Consider the following 22,163-nt stretch of genomic DNA (forward strand, 5'->3'; position numbering starts at 1 on the left):
AGTGTCAGTCAATGGAGTTCAAAGAAGGAAGCCGCAAATGTGACCTGTCGAGTGCCTCCCATTTAAACTCGACTTTGGAGCAGAGTAAACATGGCTGGAATTATTACCAGATCGATAGAGGTATGTGTTGTATGTTGTGATTCTATGGTTGATGAGTGCTATTGACAAAAGAAACTTCACTCATCAATTATGTAGTGTTTATACCAACCATATTTGTCAGTGCATGTTACTTAATACTAATTTATTAAATATATTATACATGATTATAAATACACGTGGTTCTGTAAAATAACGACTATCAATTTTGTACTATTATGTGAATATCGTTTGAATAAGTTCAGTTCGTACATATAAGTTCAATTCGTCTTCACCTCGAAGAAAATGAGGTTATGAAAGTCAAAAACTAACCAGTTCAATCCTTATATCAATCTACCAAAGCGTAGTGGTTGTAGCTATTGTATAATTACTGCCACCTCTGATTCAGCAGTCCTCGGTTCGCAGGCAGTCAACGAGGATCAAACCGCAGATCTACCCAGTTATATCGTGGCTCCGCCTAGCTGAGAACTATATTGCATACTGCTACATACAGTGATAAATCATATGCTGTGTTGCATGTGACAGTCTGAACACGTTACACTCCCCTCACTGTCTGGTATATTTGTTCACTCTAGCGGAGTCTGGTGGACAGTGCAATTTTCAGTTGTTGATCCACTGCACTTATTTTTCCAGCATAATAAGGCCAATGAACATTGAATGTTCAACTGTTTACGAGTGCATGTGTTTCTTTGTGTGTGTGCATATGTTTCCTTTGCAACTATTTTTGTACTTTGTTCCTGGCAAGTGCAGAGAGTGTGGGTATTTTAAAAGTGCTTTGGAGCGTTGAATCTTGAGGGTGTTTCGGCGTTTCACAGAAGTTCTCTATGTAATGATAGGGAATCATATAGGATGCAGTATGACAGTCTTAGAATAATCTCTCATTCTCCTCTGTATGCAACTGTTAACTATACTTCCGTTGATACTGGGGGAGGCCAAGGTGGAGTCGATCAGAGTACAACAGTTTCTCTTTTTGCATTTGATATTGGTTGTGTGCATTTCAGTTTGAGGGTATCGTGGCTGTTGCTGCTGCATTTATTTCTGAATGTATGTATTTTTTAGCTTGTCTGGAAGAGGCTAATTTTCTCTAGTTTTACATACATGCCCCAATGATTATCTGGCTATTCATGTGGTTGCAGTGCTGCAGCAATTAGTAGTCATCGCATGCCTAGGTGGTTTTTCATTTTTAGTTATTAGCAACGCTTAAGAAAATCAAATGAAAAACTACCATACTTTAACAAAGATCCCAACAAATTACCTTCCACCATCAATAACTGAGTAAAGCAGCACACTCTTGACCTGAGCTATTTTCACCAGCGCACCCCAGTACTACAGCGATATGTCAATGCTGATGGAATTCAAAGATAATATCCATTGTCTAAGGAATAAAACCAACAAATCTGCCTCGCACGAACATTGCAAACCTAAAATGCTAAAGTTCAGACTCACTACCCACACAAACCTCGATGGCAAACTTTTCGCCTTAGTATAAACACACTCGCTAAAGATATTAGGGACTGTTCAACAAAATTACCCCTATTCATCTCATTTCGAATCACAAATAGTCGGAATCGACGTCCGAGACCTTTCACTTAACACCGCTTCTAAATCTTTTTCAGTGTTAAATCCATTAAGACAACAAACTTTGAAGCTGAAATATTTAACTACATTGAAAACTCATTTAAACCTAGTATCTGCCAGGATATCCATTCTTTCAGAATTATAGATAGAAGAGCAGACACTAGTTTGCCTTAATATAACCTATCACAGAAAGACTAATACACCACAAACTACAATATGAAACCGAAAATCATGGATCGCACCAGGTCATATTTGAAAAATGCATCTTCATCCTGTGGTCCGAAAAGAGAATGGTTATAATGCTTCATACCCGACCCACCTTCAACTCAATTTTGGAACTGATTTTCTATATGTACAAGTAGAATTTTTCAAAACAAAAGAATAAATAGGCGTTGCTGGATATAAAGCAAGCAAATACAACATAACAGATTTAACAGACCAACTTTACTATGACTGTCTCTTATTTCTAGTAATGTAGGTGCTTCGGCACCGTTAGTCACACTTAGTGACGATTAAATTGTTCCTTCATGGTAATACATTGCGCCTAGTATATGCATTAGCATTTCGCAAAATCACTCATAAATTTTTATGGTAAAAAATATATATACTGGCAGACGGAACTAGTCAAATCATCGAACGTTTGAGTAGTCACTTGGTGAAACTAGGCCTAGTTTAGTCTTTCTAGAGACGGTGATGGAGTGGTTACCTCCCCTGTCAGTGTAGCTATATACAGCATTAAGAGTTTATAACTCTTATTTCTAGCAATGTAGGTGCTTCGGCACCTTTAATCACATTTATAGAGATATGCCTATGTATATACATATGCACACACACATATACATGGGTGTATGTGTATACATACACACACATACATAAACACACACACATACATACATACATACATACATACATACATACATACACATACACACATACACATACACACATACATACATACATACATACATACATACATACATACATACATACATACATACATATATACACACTTATATACACCCACATATAGACATAGTTCCTTACACTATACACTTTTGAAAGTGTATAGTGAAACCGGTCCAGTGTATTCCTATGTTTTAAAATATAATTAATTTTTTCCGTACACATTTTCAACTTCATTTCCGCTTCTATTCTTCCTTTGAGGGAGGGGACTAGTCGATTACAACGACCCCCGCGTTTCACTGGTACTTAATTTTACGACCCCCAAAAAGGGTGAAAGACAAAGTTGACTTCAGCAGAACTTGAATTCAGAAAATACAGACGAATAAAATTCAGCTAAACATTTTGCCAGCTTACCGCCTTAAATAATAATAATAATAATAATAATAATAATAATAATAATAATAATAATAATAATAATAATAATACGCCTTGATGCAGCACTAGACAGTGGCTCTCATGGCTTCTGATCTTAACTGGTTGGAAGTGTTAACATGTACATTGTTTTGTCTTGGTATAAAAGATGGGCTACAGCAAATATTCTGCTCAATACCACAGATTTGCTTGTCAGTTGTTTGACCTTAACCAGTTGGCCATGTCCCTGAGTGGCCGACGATGTGTGCATCTCTGATCATGAGCAGAAGTAGTGGGGGAGCATCATAGCCGCGTGTTGGGAGGGATTCTTTGGGGTTTGAATTTATTATTATTATTATTTATTATTATTATTATTATTATTATTATTATTATTATTATTATTGACCAGACATTGGAGACTGGACATTGTTGTAGTGAGTTCGATCTTCCACTATGCTACCTTTTATGTACATGACAGTTTTCGCACAAATCTTCACTGCCAGCTTTGTTTAAGTGAGAAATTATTATTTCAAAATGACATCAGAGTGTATGAGAAATGTCAGTTTATTGCCGTCGTTATCCAGAGTCCTTAATCGTGACTATGCCTGCAAATAGGTGATTGCAGTCGTGATGTACCTTGAAATAGATAATTGAAGGAAAAGACATCAACAAAATTTGAAATAATGCGTGGTCTTTTTAGCCCGCTTCTAAAAACATTTAGCCACAACTACGTTTCATTTGTGGTGTTATTCTCTTTTCACAGTGCAATTACTTGTGTTATTACTAAAAAGTAGTACTTGAACAGCCATTTGGTCAAGATATTTATAATTTGATTTTTACATTCTCATTATACTACAGCTATGGTTACAACAACAACACTTTCTACTACAGAAAAAACTACTGCAAAAATAACATCGACAATTGCTAAAGTTCTAAACACAACTAAAGCCACAACTATAACAAAGCATCCGATTACAAATTCAACGACAGCAACAACTACCAGTATGTCATCCTTTGATGGTAAATAATTTTTTGTTTTCTTCAATATTCCCCATCGTCTGATACTTTTAAAATTAATCTTACAAATCTGAAATAATTTTTTACTTTATAAGTGTTCCTTTCACGAATTTTGCTATTATCATTCACAGCTCAATTCATTCATTCAGTAATCCCCCTCCGATTTGTAAGTTGTAATTTTATGAGATACCAAAACCAAATACCATGGTTATTTCTTTAAGCGTGGCATACTTATGATTTGGTAATACATAGCAAGGAATTGTATGCCATTAGATTGTAGTTTTGCGTTGTTATATACTGTAGAGGGGCCTGAGGACACGCAATCATATACTCGTGGTCAGAAATATAATTTAAAATACCTAAAGAATATGAGAATATAATATTTTTTACATTGATATAAATCATTAATATTGATAAGAAGTGTAATGATTTAACTCTCTGTGAATTGAAATGTATTCGATATTATCTCTTTGTATGGTATTTGCATCTCCGAGGAGTTACAGCAGCTTATTGAATTGAAACCAATTTGTGCTACTAGTACTACTAGCGAAGGATCAAAGGAAAACTGACCGTTAAGTTCTTAATTTGAAATTTGGTTTTATTATCAATTCTGTGTATGGAATGAATTGTGATTTTCATACTTTTCTCACGTGAGATAAGTATTGAAATAGTACCGAGGTGTAAATCTATTGTTAGTTTCAAGTTCGTTCTTTGGTAACTTACCAGCAACTTCAGATATAATAAAGATTTCTTACAATGAAACAGATCGAATGAAGTTATATGACAAAAGTCGGAACTAAGCACTGACATCAATCACAATACACTGGAATAAATTAATGCTTTTTGATTTGTCTATTTTTACTAGGTGCAATTGGCTGTTTCAAAGATTCTGAAGATAGGGCGATGCCAAGTAAAGTCTGGGAAAATCAAGCAATGACAGCCAAAATCTGTCGAGTAGTATGCGGAAAATGGGGATACAAATATGCTGGTTTGGAAGTAAGTAATTCATTCGAATTTATCTATAAATTTACAGGTGCTATAGTGCAGGAGTGGGTAATTCACGTTCGCGGACTGCATACAGCCTGCGGAAGCATTCAGCAAAATAATTTTCCAAGTCTATAATTTCGTAGACTGATCACAGTAAACTGCTAGTACCAAAGCTAACTTGAACAGAGACTTGCTTCCTTTGTTTCACAGAAAATTAGCCCCGTGTTTTAATAGGCGGATACCTACTACGCATGTGCCTGTTTATACACATGCGCACTCCTTTCATACGCAACAGTTTTCTCTTTGCAACAGTAAGATCTGTAACGTTCCGACCCGTGAAAACATGGAATCTTCCTAAAAGCGCAAAATCGAAAAAAATGCCGTGCGTTCAATGAAGACTGGACGCACAAATATTTGTTCAGTAACTCAGGGAATAAGGCAGTCTGTTTACTATCAAATCGAAACGACACCACCAAACAAAACATGGCGCGTTTGGTAACGAAATGTCCGAGGAGACCGCAGGAAAAAAGCTGCAGAGTGTGTTACGAAGCTGAAGAAGCAACAGACCATATTTACAAAGCAATCGACACTTCGAGATAGTGCTACAGAGGTAAGTTTCATGGCAGCATACAATCTCGCTAAAAGCAACAAGCTATTTTCTGATGGCGAGTTTTATTAAGCAGTGCTTGGTAGATTGCGCAAGCGTCCCGTGCCCTGATGCAAGATGCAAATTCGAAACCATTTCATTATCAAGAAGGACTATGGTACGGCACATAGACTTAATAGTAATGAATTAACAAACAAACTAAAGTCAGCGTATTAAAATTTTGTTTTGGCTTTCCGTTGGCAACCGGATGAGAGCTAGCGCAAGCGTCCCGTGCCCTGATGCAAGAAGCAAATTCGAAACCATTTCATTATCAAGAAGGATGAATTAACAGAACAACGAAAGTCAGCGAGTAAAATTTTTGTTTGGCTTTCGTTGGCACCGGATAGAGCTCTAATAACCAAGACCTACACGTTACTTATCTTTGGTCCGTGGACAGGACTTGTATGAACGTGTTGAGGATTGTGTGGAGAAAAGAGCCTTGTCATGGATAGAATGGCAAGCATTAAAACAGATGAGGCCAAAGAATTTACCAGAAAAAATGTAGGTATGATTAAACTTTCAGAGAACAAGTTAAAACAGAATACCCAGACAATGATATCTTGTCTTTTTCATTGTATTTTGCATCAGGAAAGCCTCTGTAAGCTGCACTGGACCTAGTGATGTGGTGTGATCCTGTAAGGAGCGTGGTGAACACAATCAGAGCAAGGGCGCTCTCTCTCTAACACAATTTAAACCTCTGCTTGAGGATATGGAATGTGATTTACCACAACAGTGTTCAGTTATTGAGCCTGGGAAAATGCTGAAAACATGTTTTGGGAATTACAGATGAAATCCTCCTCTTTCTGGACATGAAGGGGCTTTCATGTGATTTTTTGACCAAAATGGGATGTGAGGATTGGAGATAGGAGATGATGTTTGCAGCTGATATGTTTGAGAAATTAAATGAATTGAATGTGACATTGCAGGGAAAGAGGTTGTTTTGTACATGAAATGTTTAGGCATGTGAGATCATTCAAAACAAAACTAGGACTATTTGCAAGGCAAGCAGGTGAGGGCAAAGTTTTGTCATTTCCCTTTATTAAGAAAACAGAAGTGCCTGCAAGTGTTCTTCCCAGATTAGGGATCATTTGCTGAGTTTGGAGGATGAGGTCACCAGAAGATTTCAGAACTTTAAGAAAATTGAGCCTGATTTCAATTTGCTACCTTATCCTTTTGCAGTTGATACTGATACAGCGCCTGAGGAGGTGAAGCTTGAACTAATTGACGTGCAGTCAGATCACACGCTGAAGAATTGTTTAATTCTGTGACATTGATAGAATTCACAAATCTCTATCTACTGACAAATATGCATGTTGAAAAGAGTTGTTGGGAAAATGTTTCTAGTTTTGGATTCACATATATTTGTGAACAAAGTTTTGCTTGCTTGAAAATCAGCAAGAGTAAAAATGTGGCTGACATAAACTTGCAGGCAATGATGAGGATCTCAACACCACCCTCACTCTCCAATTTCAAAAGAATTGTAAATGTCTCATTAAATTATTTGTGCTAGCTGGCGTGTAATTTGCACATAGATAGATTTAATGAAACCTTTTCTGTGTACCACTGTTTTTTCATTTTATTTATTACTATGACGTAATTTGCACTTCGCATTTAATGAAGTGAATGGTAATTAATGAATACAATCAGTTATAGAAGGTGCAGCTCTCTGCAAACCACGGCCCTCTCAAAGTGCCCCCCACCAAGCCAAAACAATTGCCCACCCTGCTATAGTGGAATCTTTTTTATAGTGGTAGTAAAATTTGTCATCAAAGCTTTATATTCTGCTGGGCAACAAATAAGAATTTGGGGCAATCATGGATATTTCTAGTGTAAGTCAAGTAAGACATTATCTGCTGTAAATTAATGCCTTTTCTATGACACTCATTACATATTTCTTCACTACTCTTTTATATTCTTATTTCAAATACTCCCAAATTCAGCTGTAGTATCCTTCTCCCTATGTTCGAGCAATTAATCTACTGGCTATACATCTCTTTTCTATGTATAGTTGTTCTTTTACAATTCGTTCAACATATATTTAGATGATTTCAGGCATATTTTCATCCAGATTTTACAACCAATATCTGCATCGTTCTCAGAATGACTTAGACTTGAATAGTATGTACAGCAAACTTGCATATTAGCGGCAATACCCTAGCATGATGCCAAACCATGGATTGAAACAAATAAAAGAATATAATACACTCAAGTAGCAATTTTCTTACATTTATATTCAATTATCTGGGACAAATGCCTATTGTTAGGTCCCAATGAGGATGTAAGGGTGGTACGAATAGTTTCGACTACTATTTCATCATATTTACTAGAAAGAAATATCTAGCTATCCATTTCATTTAAACGAAAAAATGGGATGAGCCCAGCAAAGCAATAGGTGAACACCTGGTTAAACAAATCCTATATGTTGATAGATCATCAGAGGAATGCATTGAAGGTAGAAATGAAAATTAACGACAAAGAGTAAATTGATGGACAGGATGAGATTAAACAAGTAAAAGTTATGTCCTGAAAATGAGATAAAATGGCATCACTCAAGTATAAAAAAAAGAACCGACTTTTTAGGGAGTATTTCCAGATACTAATGATCACAGGCTAATAATTCGTGCAAAGATCCAAGATTACTATGATAAAGGAGTTGTGAATGAAATGAGATCATGCTTGTTTATGCCACATAGTAATACAATTGACATAACAAGAATCCAACTGATAGACTCGTTTTATCATTAGTTTACTTGTAATAATCTTATGTCAATTATATAATAATGATTTATGCTGAAATGGGTACTTAGCTTAATCTTTGCAAGAGAAGAATGTAAAATACTAAAATCAAGGGAGGTACCATAATTTTCATGGTTTTCCGAACAACTGTTTGTTAAAATAGTGTCAAGCTTTCCTCTGCACGTCATGAATTAACGCATTAATCGCACTCCATGCAAGGGACACAACTGTGCAATCAACAAGTGTGTCAATATATCATGAGAAATAACTCCTTTCAAGCAGCTCTTTGTTATTAATAATCGTTCGCCCCGATTTTTACAGGCGCTTTAGATCTCCCAAGCTCACATGTAAATGATTAAGAGAAATTCTTTCATTTAGTTTATGGAAGATTATTAGAAATTGGATTTTTAAAAAAACTTCAACTTTCGGCATTTAATAAAATAAGTTATGTCTCAGTTTTCTTCTTTTGCTGGTTGTTACCGATTTTTAAATTCCTTCACTAACTTGATGGCAATATTAAATGCTTAAGACGAAATAATTTCTATCGAAAATCGACTCTGGCATAAAGGGACATGACTAAATACGTCATGACTATTGTTCAGCGCTCTACAAAACTGCAAATTTTAATTAAAACATTCCCAAATTCTTTCAGGATTCAATTTATTGCTATTGTGCTAATAACTATAGCAAACACGGCGCCTTGGATAAGTCCAAATGTTACTCCAAATGTCCGGGTAAGCCTTCCGATATATGTGGAGGCCGTTACGTTACACTATCCGTGTATTCTTCAGGTAAGAAATTTCGCACCTATTTGTTCTTTAATAAAACCACTTAGCAATACACTACAAAAAACACAGTCTTATACTGTTAACACATACGAACACATTCCTATTTAGATGTCATCCATGCGAGCTCTGCAGTTACTGTAATACAGACTAAAACTCCAGGCAAACGCCTACAAAAAACATACTAAACATAGTCATGATTTTGAAGGCAACTTAAGAAATGATCGGCCAATGACTTGACACCAAACTCACAACATGATGTTCCATTCTACGTTAAAGCTATTTCACTCCATTAGTAAGTAATGTTAGTAAAATAGCAGCATTAAGACACCCATTAATCACATGCTTAGTATTCTTAATTTTTATGACGATCCGGTAGAAGGAAGATGAAACAGATGCAGAACATGAAATATCCGCAGAACATGAAACAACTGCCCTCAGATATTATGAAATTCCTTTTATTCTTAAACACACTTTACTAAACTATAACTTTATTAGAATTATTAAATGATATTGTCATCCTCAAGTACATTAATATTTTTTTCTTTTTAAATTTTAGTTCCTTTTGTAAAGAAGCAAGGTAAGAAACTATTAAAATATATTTTGAATTTGTTGGATATTTGTTGTGTTTTTGATCAGTTGTTTAGCTATAGGTCATTTCTGATCAAGAAAATTTATAATCAAAGCTGTTCCGGCCATGACTATCCGTCTTTTCTTTGGTTCCAGTCTAAATTGAACTACATTATTCTGCGTATCCTCTTTATTTTAAGATGGAAAGCTGCGATTTTAAAGCGATTCGGCTGCTATTGCCAGCAGATCGGGTGAAGGCATAAATAGACTCCTTCGTTGACAGTTCTTTGGTATAAATCATTGTTTGTGCTTCCTTCTCATATGTTCTTTCGTCTTATTGTTCACAGATATGCCGTGATTTTTATCAGCTCGCATATATTTAACAGTCAATATCTCATCACTGTAAGGCGGCGAGCTGGCAGAAACGTTAGCACGCCGGACGAAATGCGTAGCCGTATTTCGTCTGCCGTTACGTTCTGAGTTCAGATTCCGCCGAGGTTGACTTTGCCTTTCATCGTTTCGGGGTCGATAAATTAAGTACCAGTTACGCACTGGTGTCGATGTTAAGTTAATCCGTTTGTCTGTCCTTGTTTGTCCCCTCTGTGTTTAGCTCCTTGTAGGTAGTAAAGAAATTGGTATTTCGTCTGTCTTTACGTTCTGTGTTCAAATTCCACCCAGGTCGACTTTGCCTTTCACCTTGGCCCCCTCTCCAAAAATTTCGGGGCTTATACCTAGAGTAAAAAAAAATATTTCGTCACTCAAATGAATTAATTATTTTGTATGAGCAGACTACATCGGCTGTTTTCATGATAAAGCCATATCGAGGGTAATGACAAGCAGAATCTGGATGAGTGAAAATCTTACTATAAAGAATTGTCAAAATAAATGTGGCAGATGGAATTACAAATATGCTGGATTGCAGGTGAGTGCATTCGCTATTTTCGCAGTTTTGTCCAGACTTCTTAAATATCTGCTAGTGTTTTTACACTTATCTTGAAACTTACCACTTTAAAACATTATTAAACCCATTTTTCTATTGTTCCATCTCATTGCTTATATAAAACTTATTACTTTGAAAATAATTTGATAGTGTCGCACATACACCCGAACACATTTTATGAGATAATTAGTCAATTTTCAAATGGCATCAGAAATTTGCAAGTAACTTCTTGTTTTAGAGTTTTAAAATTGAATAAGTTATAAAGTGGCATTAAGAAATATTCATCTGACCTCTTTAAATAAAGATCTTTCGAAGTTGGTTTCTCATCAGAGTTGTATTTTCTCCCTTCCTCATTTATCGGACTGATACAGACCCGTGAATGCATCTCACAGTCGTTCTCCTCAATCCCTTGCATATAACATTGTTTTTTAACAGTAACATTTTATATTTTCTATCGTTAAAACATTACAAACGTTGCAAAATTCATATGAATTGTAAACTGACTTCATATTCTTTGATTCGCAAATTATTTTCAGAAACTTTAAAACTCATCATTAAAAAAAATCGAAGGATGATGATATAAGCATAAACGTTATTAACGAGTGAGATATAAATAATTAAGAATATGACATGTCAATTTGTTAATAGCATTTAAGATCACCTCTTTTCTGAAATGAAATGTCATTTGAAATTATTATTGTTAGGATTTTCTTTTATTTCAAACTTGTTTTATATATGTATATGTGTATATATATATATATATATATATATATATATATATATATATATATATATATATATATATATATATATATATATATATATATATATATATATATATATGTATATATATATATTAATAATAAAATATTAGGGAATAAATCCAAACTTACAGGGAAAAATCAGATTTAGGATTAAATCCAATCTTATAGTAAAATATTATATTATATTAAATTAGAGATAAAACCACTATCAGGCAAATCAAACAATGAAAAACTTAAGCCAATACATAAAATTAATGAATTTATATTATTTTAAATATATATCAAAAGTATTAAAAGTTTCATAAAAGATAATGAGTAAAACACTACGATCGTTTCATGGCTGTCCAATTCGTAATAATTCGAGTTATGGTTACAGTCAATCTTCAGGTAATTGAAATATCTAAAATATAATCAGAAATATTTAAACAATATTTTAAAGATATAAATAATATAATAATTTTACTTATAATAAACTCTATTATCAAACTAGAAACATAGAACTTAACAATTATGATTATATCAAAATCGACTATAATGTTGAATATTAATTTTAATTTATAAGGTAGGAAACCCACCAATAATCTAATATCGGTATTAGTCTATATCTAATTACAAAAATATTTAAAAATGACTAATATATATAAATTATCAATGAAAATATATAAATGTATATAAATATTATAATTAAGATCTAAAATAATCTCTATAAATTTAATTTTTCATATTTAAAGATGAAATAGCTAATTTCAAAATACAAATAAACAAACTTAAACGAACTTTCGGAAATTTTATGTAAAATACTTATAGAAATAATCAATTCGTAGCAATATAGTATCGAATAAATACTATAAATACTATAAATATAATTATCAATGGGAATAACTAGCGAATATCAATTTAAAGAAATAACTAAGTTATGCTATTAAATTAGACATGGTCTGGACCAATCTTTGGTCGAAACATATCTAAGTTTATCAAAGTTTATCTAATTTAATTATAAATTTAAAACTACAATTAATACTATTAAAACATGTATATACAAAAGCCTAACTTAATACACCTCATATGCTTGCTATCAAATAACAAATCTATCGCTAAATAGTATCTTACGAATAAACTTAAATTTAATATCTAATAATATAGAAAATTACGATAATTGGATCATTACATAAAAAAATGGCGGTGCCCCAGCAAAATGGCGGTGCCCCAGCATGGCCACAGCTCATTAGCTGAAACTGGAAAAATCAAAATCAAAAAACGATATTTACATAAGGAAAATATTATTACTCCAAAGACTTATACAATATTAAAATTTACAATTTGAAGATCTTAAATAAATACATACTTATCTTAGCGAGGTTTAGCAATGAACTAAAATTTTGAATCGGAAAACGTCTTTACAGCGTTTATAAGAATACTCGTGAAATTACGTTATTAGCAAAAAAAAAAAGGATTAATTATTGAAGAATTCATTACGCGTGAGGAACCTACGCTTTATTAATGAGATTGTGAATGGGAAAATTATTTGTTTATCATTGTAAATAGAATGAAGTCACAAATAAAGAATAAAATCTCTCTATACTATAATATTTATTAATAAAATAACTATGATAAATAATACTTAATACAAAATAAATTAAATGATTTAAATGATTAAAAACCACTAATTATTAAATATATTCTAAAAATCTTATATGATTAATAAATATATAAAAAATTTATTTATATAGTAACCCCTCAACATACTATAAAGTCTTTCCCATGCCCTTATAATTATAAGCTAAAATTAGTGATCATAACCAAATCTATAAATACTTATCAAAATTTGTAGTATAACTATACATACGTATACATAAATATATAAAAAAATATACATACATATACATATATATATATACATATATATATATACATATATATATATATACATACATATACATATACATATACATACACATATACACATACATACACACATACATACATATATACACACACATATACACACACATACACATATGCACACTCATACATACATGTACATACATACAATACTCAATATATACACTTACACCTATATACACACACCACACACATACACATAAATAAATGTATATACATATACATATATATACACACACATCAACATATACACATATATGCATACACACACAACCACATATATCATATAATAAATACATATATAAATGTCTTTATTCATACTACAATACAAAATAGAGGTAAGTATTAAGTTAAATCTAAATAATTAATCTACTAATCTATACTTCTATATTAAATAAAATAGATTAAATAAACAACTAAATAAATCTATTTCAAATATTAAGAGATTACATACAAATAGATTAATATAACAAAAATCATAATTTAACGAAGTTATAACAGAAATATAACAAAATATATAAAATAAATAAAATTGTTACTTACCAGACTATATTCAATAAACCATTAAATATTTATTAAAAATATATTTAGTAATAAAATATTTAGTAATAAAATGAACAACTATATATAATCTAACTATAATTAAAAACGGAAACTAAATAACTAAAATAAACTAATATAATAAATACTACAAATCACCTGCTATATTTAGAATACTATTACATAAAACAACAAATAAGGAGCTAATTAAGGCTAAGAAATCTTCATTATTTATCAAGAAATTTATTATATAAGTAAAGTAACTTGTGTCTGCATTTTATTTTGCGCTCATCACAGATATTCACTAAATTATCATGCTTATAAAATAAAATTTCCTTAAACTCATTTGAACATAAATAACAAAAATTCGCTCCTATACTATATGATTTAGTCTTACTAATTATTTCCCAAGATAAATTATAATTAATATTTGGGGATTTAAGTCCCCAAATGTGCTTGCTAAGTCCAGTGGAGTTAATTAAGTTTTTATTTTTAAATGAATTCATATGTTGTGCGATTCTTAATTTTATTTTAGAGGAAGTGGATCCTATATATATCGCGTTTGAGTTATTATTATTATTATTATTATTCTCATCATGTAATGTAACTATACATTTATACACTACATCGTTAATATCACATTTATTATTTAATTTACATTTAGTTTTATCTCTACATGTACAGTTAATTAGTGTCTTATCTTTATTATTGGTATTATTATATAATTTATTTTTATAAAAATTATTCAGTTTAAATTTGTTAAAAGAAGAAATAATGTTACCTACACTATTAGTGGTGGAATAACCTACTCCAAAATTATTACTAGAGAAAATGTTTTTATATTTACGATTATCTCGAATAAATAGTTCAATAATATCTAAAATCTCTTTAATAATGTTCGTTTTAACTTGAGCACCATAAGGAACTATTAACCAAATTTTATTCTTATTTTCCTTCTTATTATTATTAATACTGTCATTATTATTATTATTATTATTATTATTATTATAATTCTTTATCATATTATTATTATTATTATTAGCTTTAAATTTATAATTAACATTTAAAGAATTATTAAAGTTATTAATTTTATTTTTATTCTTATTTTTATTTATATTATTTTTATTTTTATAATTTCTAAGATTATCACAAAATTATTATAATTATTATTAATATTTTTATCTCTAATATTAATAGTTATATCTTTATTTTTAATAAAAAATTTAATATTACTATTATAACCTGCCTCTCTAAGGGCCTCATTGTAATAAGGAGCATGTTTATTAAAAATCTCTAAATCATAAGAAAGTAATGATATACGTTTACCTATATTATTAATCAACGATTTTTTAATTGATGGTGGGTGATTACTCTTAACATTTATATATCATTAGGTTCTCATTAAGTTTATGATATGGTTGTGTTTTACCTGTAATTAGATTAAAATTAACATCTAAATAATTAACATTAAAATTCTCATTATATATAGTAATACTTAAACCATATCTTTTAAAGAAACTATAAAGTTTTTTCTTATATACTTCTAGGTTCCTATTAGTGCAATTCTTAGTAATTAGTAGAAGGTCATCCCTATATAAACCACCCTCTATTTTTAAATTTTCTAATTGGAGTTCAGATAAAAGATAAATACCTACTAAATCCGTAGCTTGTGCAGAATCAGGTGCTCCCATAGGTATATCAAAAAAGTCCCTAGTATCTTTCCTAGCCCATAATTTATTTTTATATTTAATAAGCGATTTCCTAGCCATTTTAATTACATTAACTTCTTCAAATGTCATTCCCACTTTATTCATTGCAAAAATAAGGGCCTTATTAAACACAATTTCATTAATAGAAGAATAGTAATTATCTATATCTATTTGAATAAATTTATATCGATTTTTATCTTTAATGTTATTAAACCAATTCAAAGTATTATCATTACTAAACCATAATTTTAAGTAATTAAGTTTATTTAATTTATTAATATATTTATCTAAAATAAGTTTACTCAATTTACCAAGGTCAGATTTACATGGACAAATTAATCTAACTTTAGGGTCTGAATAAAAATTATCTTTATGGTCTTTCAGAGTAATTCTAGGGTGCATAGGTACATAAGGTTCAGTTTTATTATCCAATTCATAGTTTATCATTACTAATTTAAAGGCCTTATTAATATTATAAAGTTTACTATCTGGAACAATTTTATATTTTTTAATTATTTCTATCTCTAAAAGGTTATCATACAATTTAACATCCAATTTATAGAGATTCCTAGTTTTATCTGATTGTACAATAATACCATCCATATTTCTCATTTCTTTAATATGGGGCGGGGGCTAAATGTAATATGTGACAATTATTCAGTATCCATGATAAAACTACGAGTTTCGGATGCCGAGGTGGAAATCCACGCTGCCATCTCTTCAGTTATCCGGCCATCGGAAAAACGCTATGAAAAATGACCGTTATACAAAGGGAAATTACTGTGTGATTGACCGTTATTAAGACAAAAGAGCTATTCGAATGACCACTAAGTAAGGGGGTTAAAAGTTCATAGTATTCGCGTAAGCGCGCCTGTTCATACCTACAGGTGTGCGCCCGCACTCCCACGTGCGTGCGCATACATTCATCCACCCTCACTTGAAAACGTACACATCCTCACTTGCATCCTTCGCCAAATGTATATACATATACATATACACCCACACACAAACACGCGCGCACCGTAAAGGTTCATACACACGTCTACATACGCACAAGCGCAAGAAAAAACAGGGTTAAGAGTAACAATACAGAAAAAAGACATAAGGGAGTATACAAAGAGTAAACCACGACTATATACGCACATACCCTTATGCACGCATACACACACGCCCATATACGCACATACCCGCACACGTCTATATACGCACACACACACACGCCCGCACAAAAAGGATTATACATACGTCTAACACAAAAAGACCCGGCTAAGGGCAAAAATACAGGAAAATGTGTAAAAACACTGAGTAAAAATACGTCTATATACGCACGTACTCGCATGCACGCACACATGCACACATATATATACACACATACCCGCACACATTCACATGCGCGCACAAAGGATTCCATATACATGTCTATACACGCAAAGGGAAAAATGCAAGGTGGAAGGTAGAATACAGAAAAAATTATGTGTAAAAAATATATAAGCAATAAACCTATAAACCAAAATCTCTATAAATATGTAAGAAATATATGTATAAAAAATATAAATAAAATAAAAAATATATATATGAAATATAAGTAAAAGGTATAATGAGATAAAAACTTGTGCGTGGACACAATATAGAAAGCAAGTTATATCTGTAGTCTCGGGGGAAACCTTCAATATAGGCAAGTATTTCTTAGTACTGATAGATAGACATTTTCCAGTCAACCATACTTACAGGAAGCTCTTCAATAGACATAACTTAAAAATTAGTTTCAGCTCAACTATCAATTTTAAAAATATAATCGCACACAACACACAAACACCACAATACGAAACCAGCTGTTCATGCAGGGATAAAAATGTGTGCTTTGTGCCCGCTAAATGGAGCTTTCATGTCCGAGACCATCATCTACGAAGTTACCGTGGACTCTATACCTACTAAAGACACGGTTTCGACGAAGAAATACGTGGGCCTTACACAGGGTAATTTCAAGGCCCGGTTCAATAATCACACCATGAGCTTTAAGCACAGGGACAAAATGAAAACGACCAAATTATCCAGTCATATATGATAATTAAAACATAAATGTGTCAGTTACAACATCCATTGGAAGATTTTAGCCAAGTGTAAGCCCTACACCAACGGCAGTGGAAAATGCGGTCTATGTGATATGGAAAGATGGCTCATCTGGAAAAGCAGCCTAGACCCTGCTACATGCCTGAATTCAAGGACTGAACTTTTCGGATCATGCCCATACGTAGCCAAATATTTGTTACGTTTTTGCCCCCCCCCCCCCCGAGACTACAGATTGAACTTGCTTTCTATATTGTGTCCACGCACAAGTTATATATATATATATATATATATATATATATATATATAGAGAGAGAGAGAGAGAGAGAGAGAGAGAGAGAGAGAGAGAGAGAGAGATAGAGTGAGAGAGATAAGTTTCTTTATTAGCCACACAGGGCCGAACACAGAGAGGACAAAATACAATGTAGGGCTTTTCTTTTCGGAAAAAAAGGGGAAAAAATAAAATTCCAATCAAAAGGGATTGTGAGGAAAAGGGGAAAAAATGATCAAAAGTGATCGTGTATCACAAAAAAAATATTAAAGTTTAAAAAGCAAGATTAGGTTTATCCGTGAAAGAAAAGCCTAGGGAAAAGACCACGGTAATCTCAAGCAGGGGGAGAATAAACACATGAAAGCAAAGTGCTCTCTCTCTCTCTCTCTCTTTCTCTCTTCGATTTACATGGTGATGCTCAAAGTAACTTTAATGAGACAAAACTTGCCTCTCTATTCTCACTTTCCTTTTCAAGTAGTACTTGAAAAAGTTGATGAGCGATTGGCCAGAGAGGTATGTGTTTGTTTCTAAACCTTTCGCCATAGCCACCAGTACGATGAAGACTGCTTTGCCTTCCCGGTGTTCCTCGTAGACGCCCAGATTCTGCCCGAGAATGTCGTCGTACCTCCCCTCCGCTAATCCTCTATAGAACGCCTTTGTATAGTTGAAGTCGCGAAAGTTTGGTCCCGACGGCAGAGTTGCTTGAGAGCAAGACGGCACTCGCAGTTCCATTCGCCAAGCCTCGGTCTCTGTTTGATCCACGACTGCATTTCGACCAAAGGGACGAGCTGCGGGAAAGCGCGCTGTACAAACGGCGCCCACACCTGTTCACCGTCGCCTATGAAGCGCCGGAGATTTCGAAGTCTCAGCGCATGTCTGCGCATCATCAAGCACGGATTGCCTAGCCCTCCATTTAGCGGGTCTTGACAGCAAATGGATTGCCTAAACATCGGAACGCTTCCCTTCCACAAAAAGTGGAAGAGTATGCGTTCCAGTTTGGTGATGGTAGGGTCGGGACAAGACGCGACGCTCAAGATAGACAGACAGATAGATAGATAGACAGATAGATAGATAGACAGACAGACAGACAGACAGATAAGCGCAGGCGTGGCTGTGTGGTAAGAAGCTTGCTTCCCAACCACATGGTTCCAGGTTCAGTCCCACTGCGTGGTATCTTGGACAAGTGTCTTCTACTATAGCCCTGGGTAAACCAAAGCCTTGTGGGTGGATTTGGTAGATGAAAACTGAAAGAAGCCCGTCGTATATATGTATATATATATATATATATATATATATATATATATAAGAAATGATTAAGATTCAGTTGAATTAGGTACTTAAGTTGAGGCACCAAAATTATAATGGAGTATCCTGTATGTTGACTTCTATAATTACTCTAGCATTGTCGGTTCCTATAGCCAGTAATTTTTTTATATCTAATTTCTTTTTCGCTAATTCAATGTTTAAGGCATCTACAATGCCATCTGCATCACGTTTCTAAAGATATCATAATCAGACATGTATGTACAACTTTTTTGTGAGTGTCACTATAATATATGAAAACAATTTTTAACAACTTGTTTATCGATATATCATTGGATTCATTTAATAGCAGGCTAAATTTTCTATCTCCTATATCAGAAATGAAATCAAATCTCCATCAAAATTTACACATTTTCTATGAGGCAACTTCACTTTGGACATAATATCATTCACTATCAGACATATAATTCTTACATAATTCTATTAAGTGATCACACCTATCAAATGATGAGTGGCAACGAATAAACATTGCTAAATTTGCTTCAAGCATAGATGTCTTATCCTTTTTGGTTTTAATAAATTATGGACGCACGTTTTTGGATTAGAATCATAAGATTCATTTCCTTCATCAAAATAATATTTCGATAAATAAATCTGGAAATGCTAAGAAGACTTACTCCTTATATTTCTGACCAAGCGTCATCAGAACATATAAAAACTAATCAGCATATCCACATTTATATAGACGAGTGAATGGATATGCTGATTAGCTTTTATATGTTCTGATGACGCTTGGTCAGAAATATAAGGAGTAAGTCTTCTTAGCATTTCCAGATTTATTTATCGGAATATTATGTTGATGAAGGAAATGAATCTTATGATTGTAATTCAGAAACGTGCGTCCATAATTAATCGAAGACTGTTTGATTTCATTATTTTTCTTCTTTTTTGCCATGTGTGAGTTACAAATATTGTTGTCTGTGGAGACATATTTGTGTAGAAAAAGGAAATAGTAGTTCTTTGGCTGCTATTTCTAAGATTTTCGGTATGTGGTCAAGCAACTTGTTGCAAAACCTTATTGTTATAATTTATATATATATATATGTTCAGACCTTCACATGGTTTTTAGGAATGTCTAATTGCGAATATATTTTGGGAAATGAATGTGTTTTACATCAACACAGCACAGCTGCAATTTATTACGAGCAATTTTTCAGCAACAAGTTTTAATATTCAAATATAATGACAATCCTCTCAGAGAATTATCTTTACAATTTATAAATCTCCTCAAACTAGGTCTAACTAAAATCTATCTGTGTCACTCATGGATTAATAGTCGATACACATCTTTGGGGTTGTGACTCAACAAACTAAAAAGAAGAAAATTGTTTAAGTTGCAATATTAGCAACATCAAAGGTGGCGAGCTGGCAGAATCGTTAGCACGCCGGGCGAAATGCGTAGCCAAATTTCGTCTGCCATTACGTTCTGATTTCAAATTCCGTCGAGGTCGACTTTGCCTTTCATCCTTTCGGGGTCGATCTAATCGGCTGCCCCGCTCGCTAAAAAGTTCGAGCCTTTTGCCAAGAGTAGAAAAGAATGTTAGCAACGTCAACTTTGCTAAAAGAGCATTTCTTTTTAATTAGCATTTCTTTTTAATTAGCATTTCTTTTTAATTAGCATTTCTTTTTAATTAGCATTTCTTTTTAATTAGCATTTCTTTTTAATTAGCATTTCTTTTTAATTAGCATTTCTTTTTAATTAGCACGGTGCCCTCTGCTTCTGTGGAAACAGTTATGACAAATATGGTGCTGCTGCTGAAGACCTGTGTTATTCAAGCTGTCCACGCAACAAAGAAGATTTCTGTGGAGGTTATCTAACAAATTCTGTTTACAAAGCAGGTAATTTTTTTTTTATTACTTTTGGTCAAATTATTTAATAACTGTCTATTTATTGCCATAATAATATTGTGGCATGGGCAGCTTTGAATGAAACAGATTCATGTTAGTTGATTTAAGAAATCCTTTTATCACTAGTTGTAAGCATTTTTAAAGAACTATTATTATTCGTAATGGAGTAGCGGATGAAGAGTAATTTCCCAATATTTTGAATTGAAAATGTTTTGTGTGTTTTACAAAGCATGGTATTATTTAAAGGCAATTGGCTACAACAATTTCGGTTGCCTTTAATAGTAATGGGAAGAAATTTGAACATTATTAAGAATAATGTCACACAAAGAATGGCCGCTGTTTGTGCTGCTATGAGAAAAGTATGCGTTACAGGTTGCATATATAAATGAAGAACCTATATACTACTAGATAGAAAGAATCTGTTAAAAAACTCCATGAAAATAATCTGAAAAATCACGCACATATAAGGACATGAACTCATCGGACTTTATGCTATGTTTAATAGCTAACAATAGAAAATAATAAAATCTAAAATGGGCTATCAATTTATTTTATAACTATGAAAAGTATTTTATCACGAACATTTGTGAATTTTGTGATAGGTTTTGAAAGTATTTGTTCTAAATTCAAAGGAATTTTTTTTTTAAATTAGACTATTCATTTCTTAAATATATTTATCATCTATGTATTTAAAAAAATTATATTCGTTAATTGACTGGTGAGAAATTTTTAAAAAATGTAATTTTAGCTCAAAAATGTAAGGGCAATTTGCACATTTTTCTTTTTTGCTTTGTATCACAATTCACGTTTAATAAATATAGACAACTGTATTTGAAAAAACGCATATGCATATGAAGTCCATAATTGGCTTTGAAAGAGCTGCAGCAAATTTGGTAATGCAATAAAAAACGTTTTTCTTTCTTTCTGTCGATGTCAGCATGTACCTTTAATTGTACAAAAAGGCTTTCTTCAAACTTCACATATGTAATCATGACACGTTTTGTATTTTTAGGGAAATTTTCAAAACAAACGGGTAAGTGAAGTTATATTTTGAAAACATCTTAATGTTT

General features: G+C 32.5%; 1 protein-coding gene across 4 annotated transcripts in view; it reads left to right on the plus strand.

Annotated features, from left to right (window-relative positions):
- LOC115218681 (WSC domain-containing protein ARB_07867) overlaps positions 1-22,163 on the plus strand; it is a 73,450-nt gene that overhangs the window by 23,603 nt on the left and 27,684 nt on the right. For all 4 annotated transcript variants that reach the window (XM_036508175.1, XM_036508174.1, XM_036508176.1 and 1 more), the window contains exons 4-11: positions 1-120; positions 3,847-4,008; positions 4,871-5,001; positions 9,027-9,165; positions 9,719-9,739; positions 10,518-10,651; positions 20,949-21,084; positions 22,106-22,126. The exon at positions 1-120 is cut by the window's left edge and continues 114 nt beyond it. In XM_036508175.1, the coding sequence (XP_036364068.1) occupies positions 1-120; positions 3,847-4,008; positions 4,871-5,001; positions 9,027-9,165; positions 9,719-9,739; positions 10,518-10,651; positions 20,949-21,084; positions 22,106-22,126 (864 nt within the window). The remainder of the gene's footprint in view (positions 121-3,846; positions 4,009-4,870; positions 5,002-9,026; positions 9,166-9,718; positions 9,740-10,517; positions 10,652-20,948; positions 21,085-22,105; positions 22,127-22,163) is intronic.

This window comes from Octopus sinensis, linkage group LG13, assembly GCF_006345805.1.
Source record: "Octopus sinensis linkage group LG13, ASM634580v1, whole genome shotgun sequence".
NCBI lineage: Eukaryota > Metazoa > Mollusca > Cephalopoda > Octopoda > Octopodidae > Octopus > Octopus sinensis.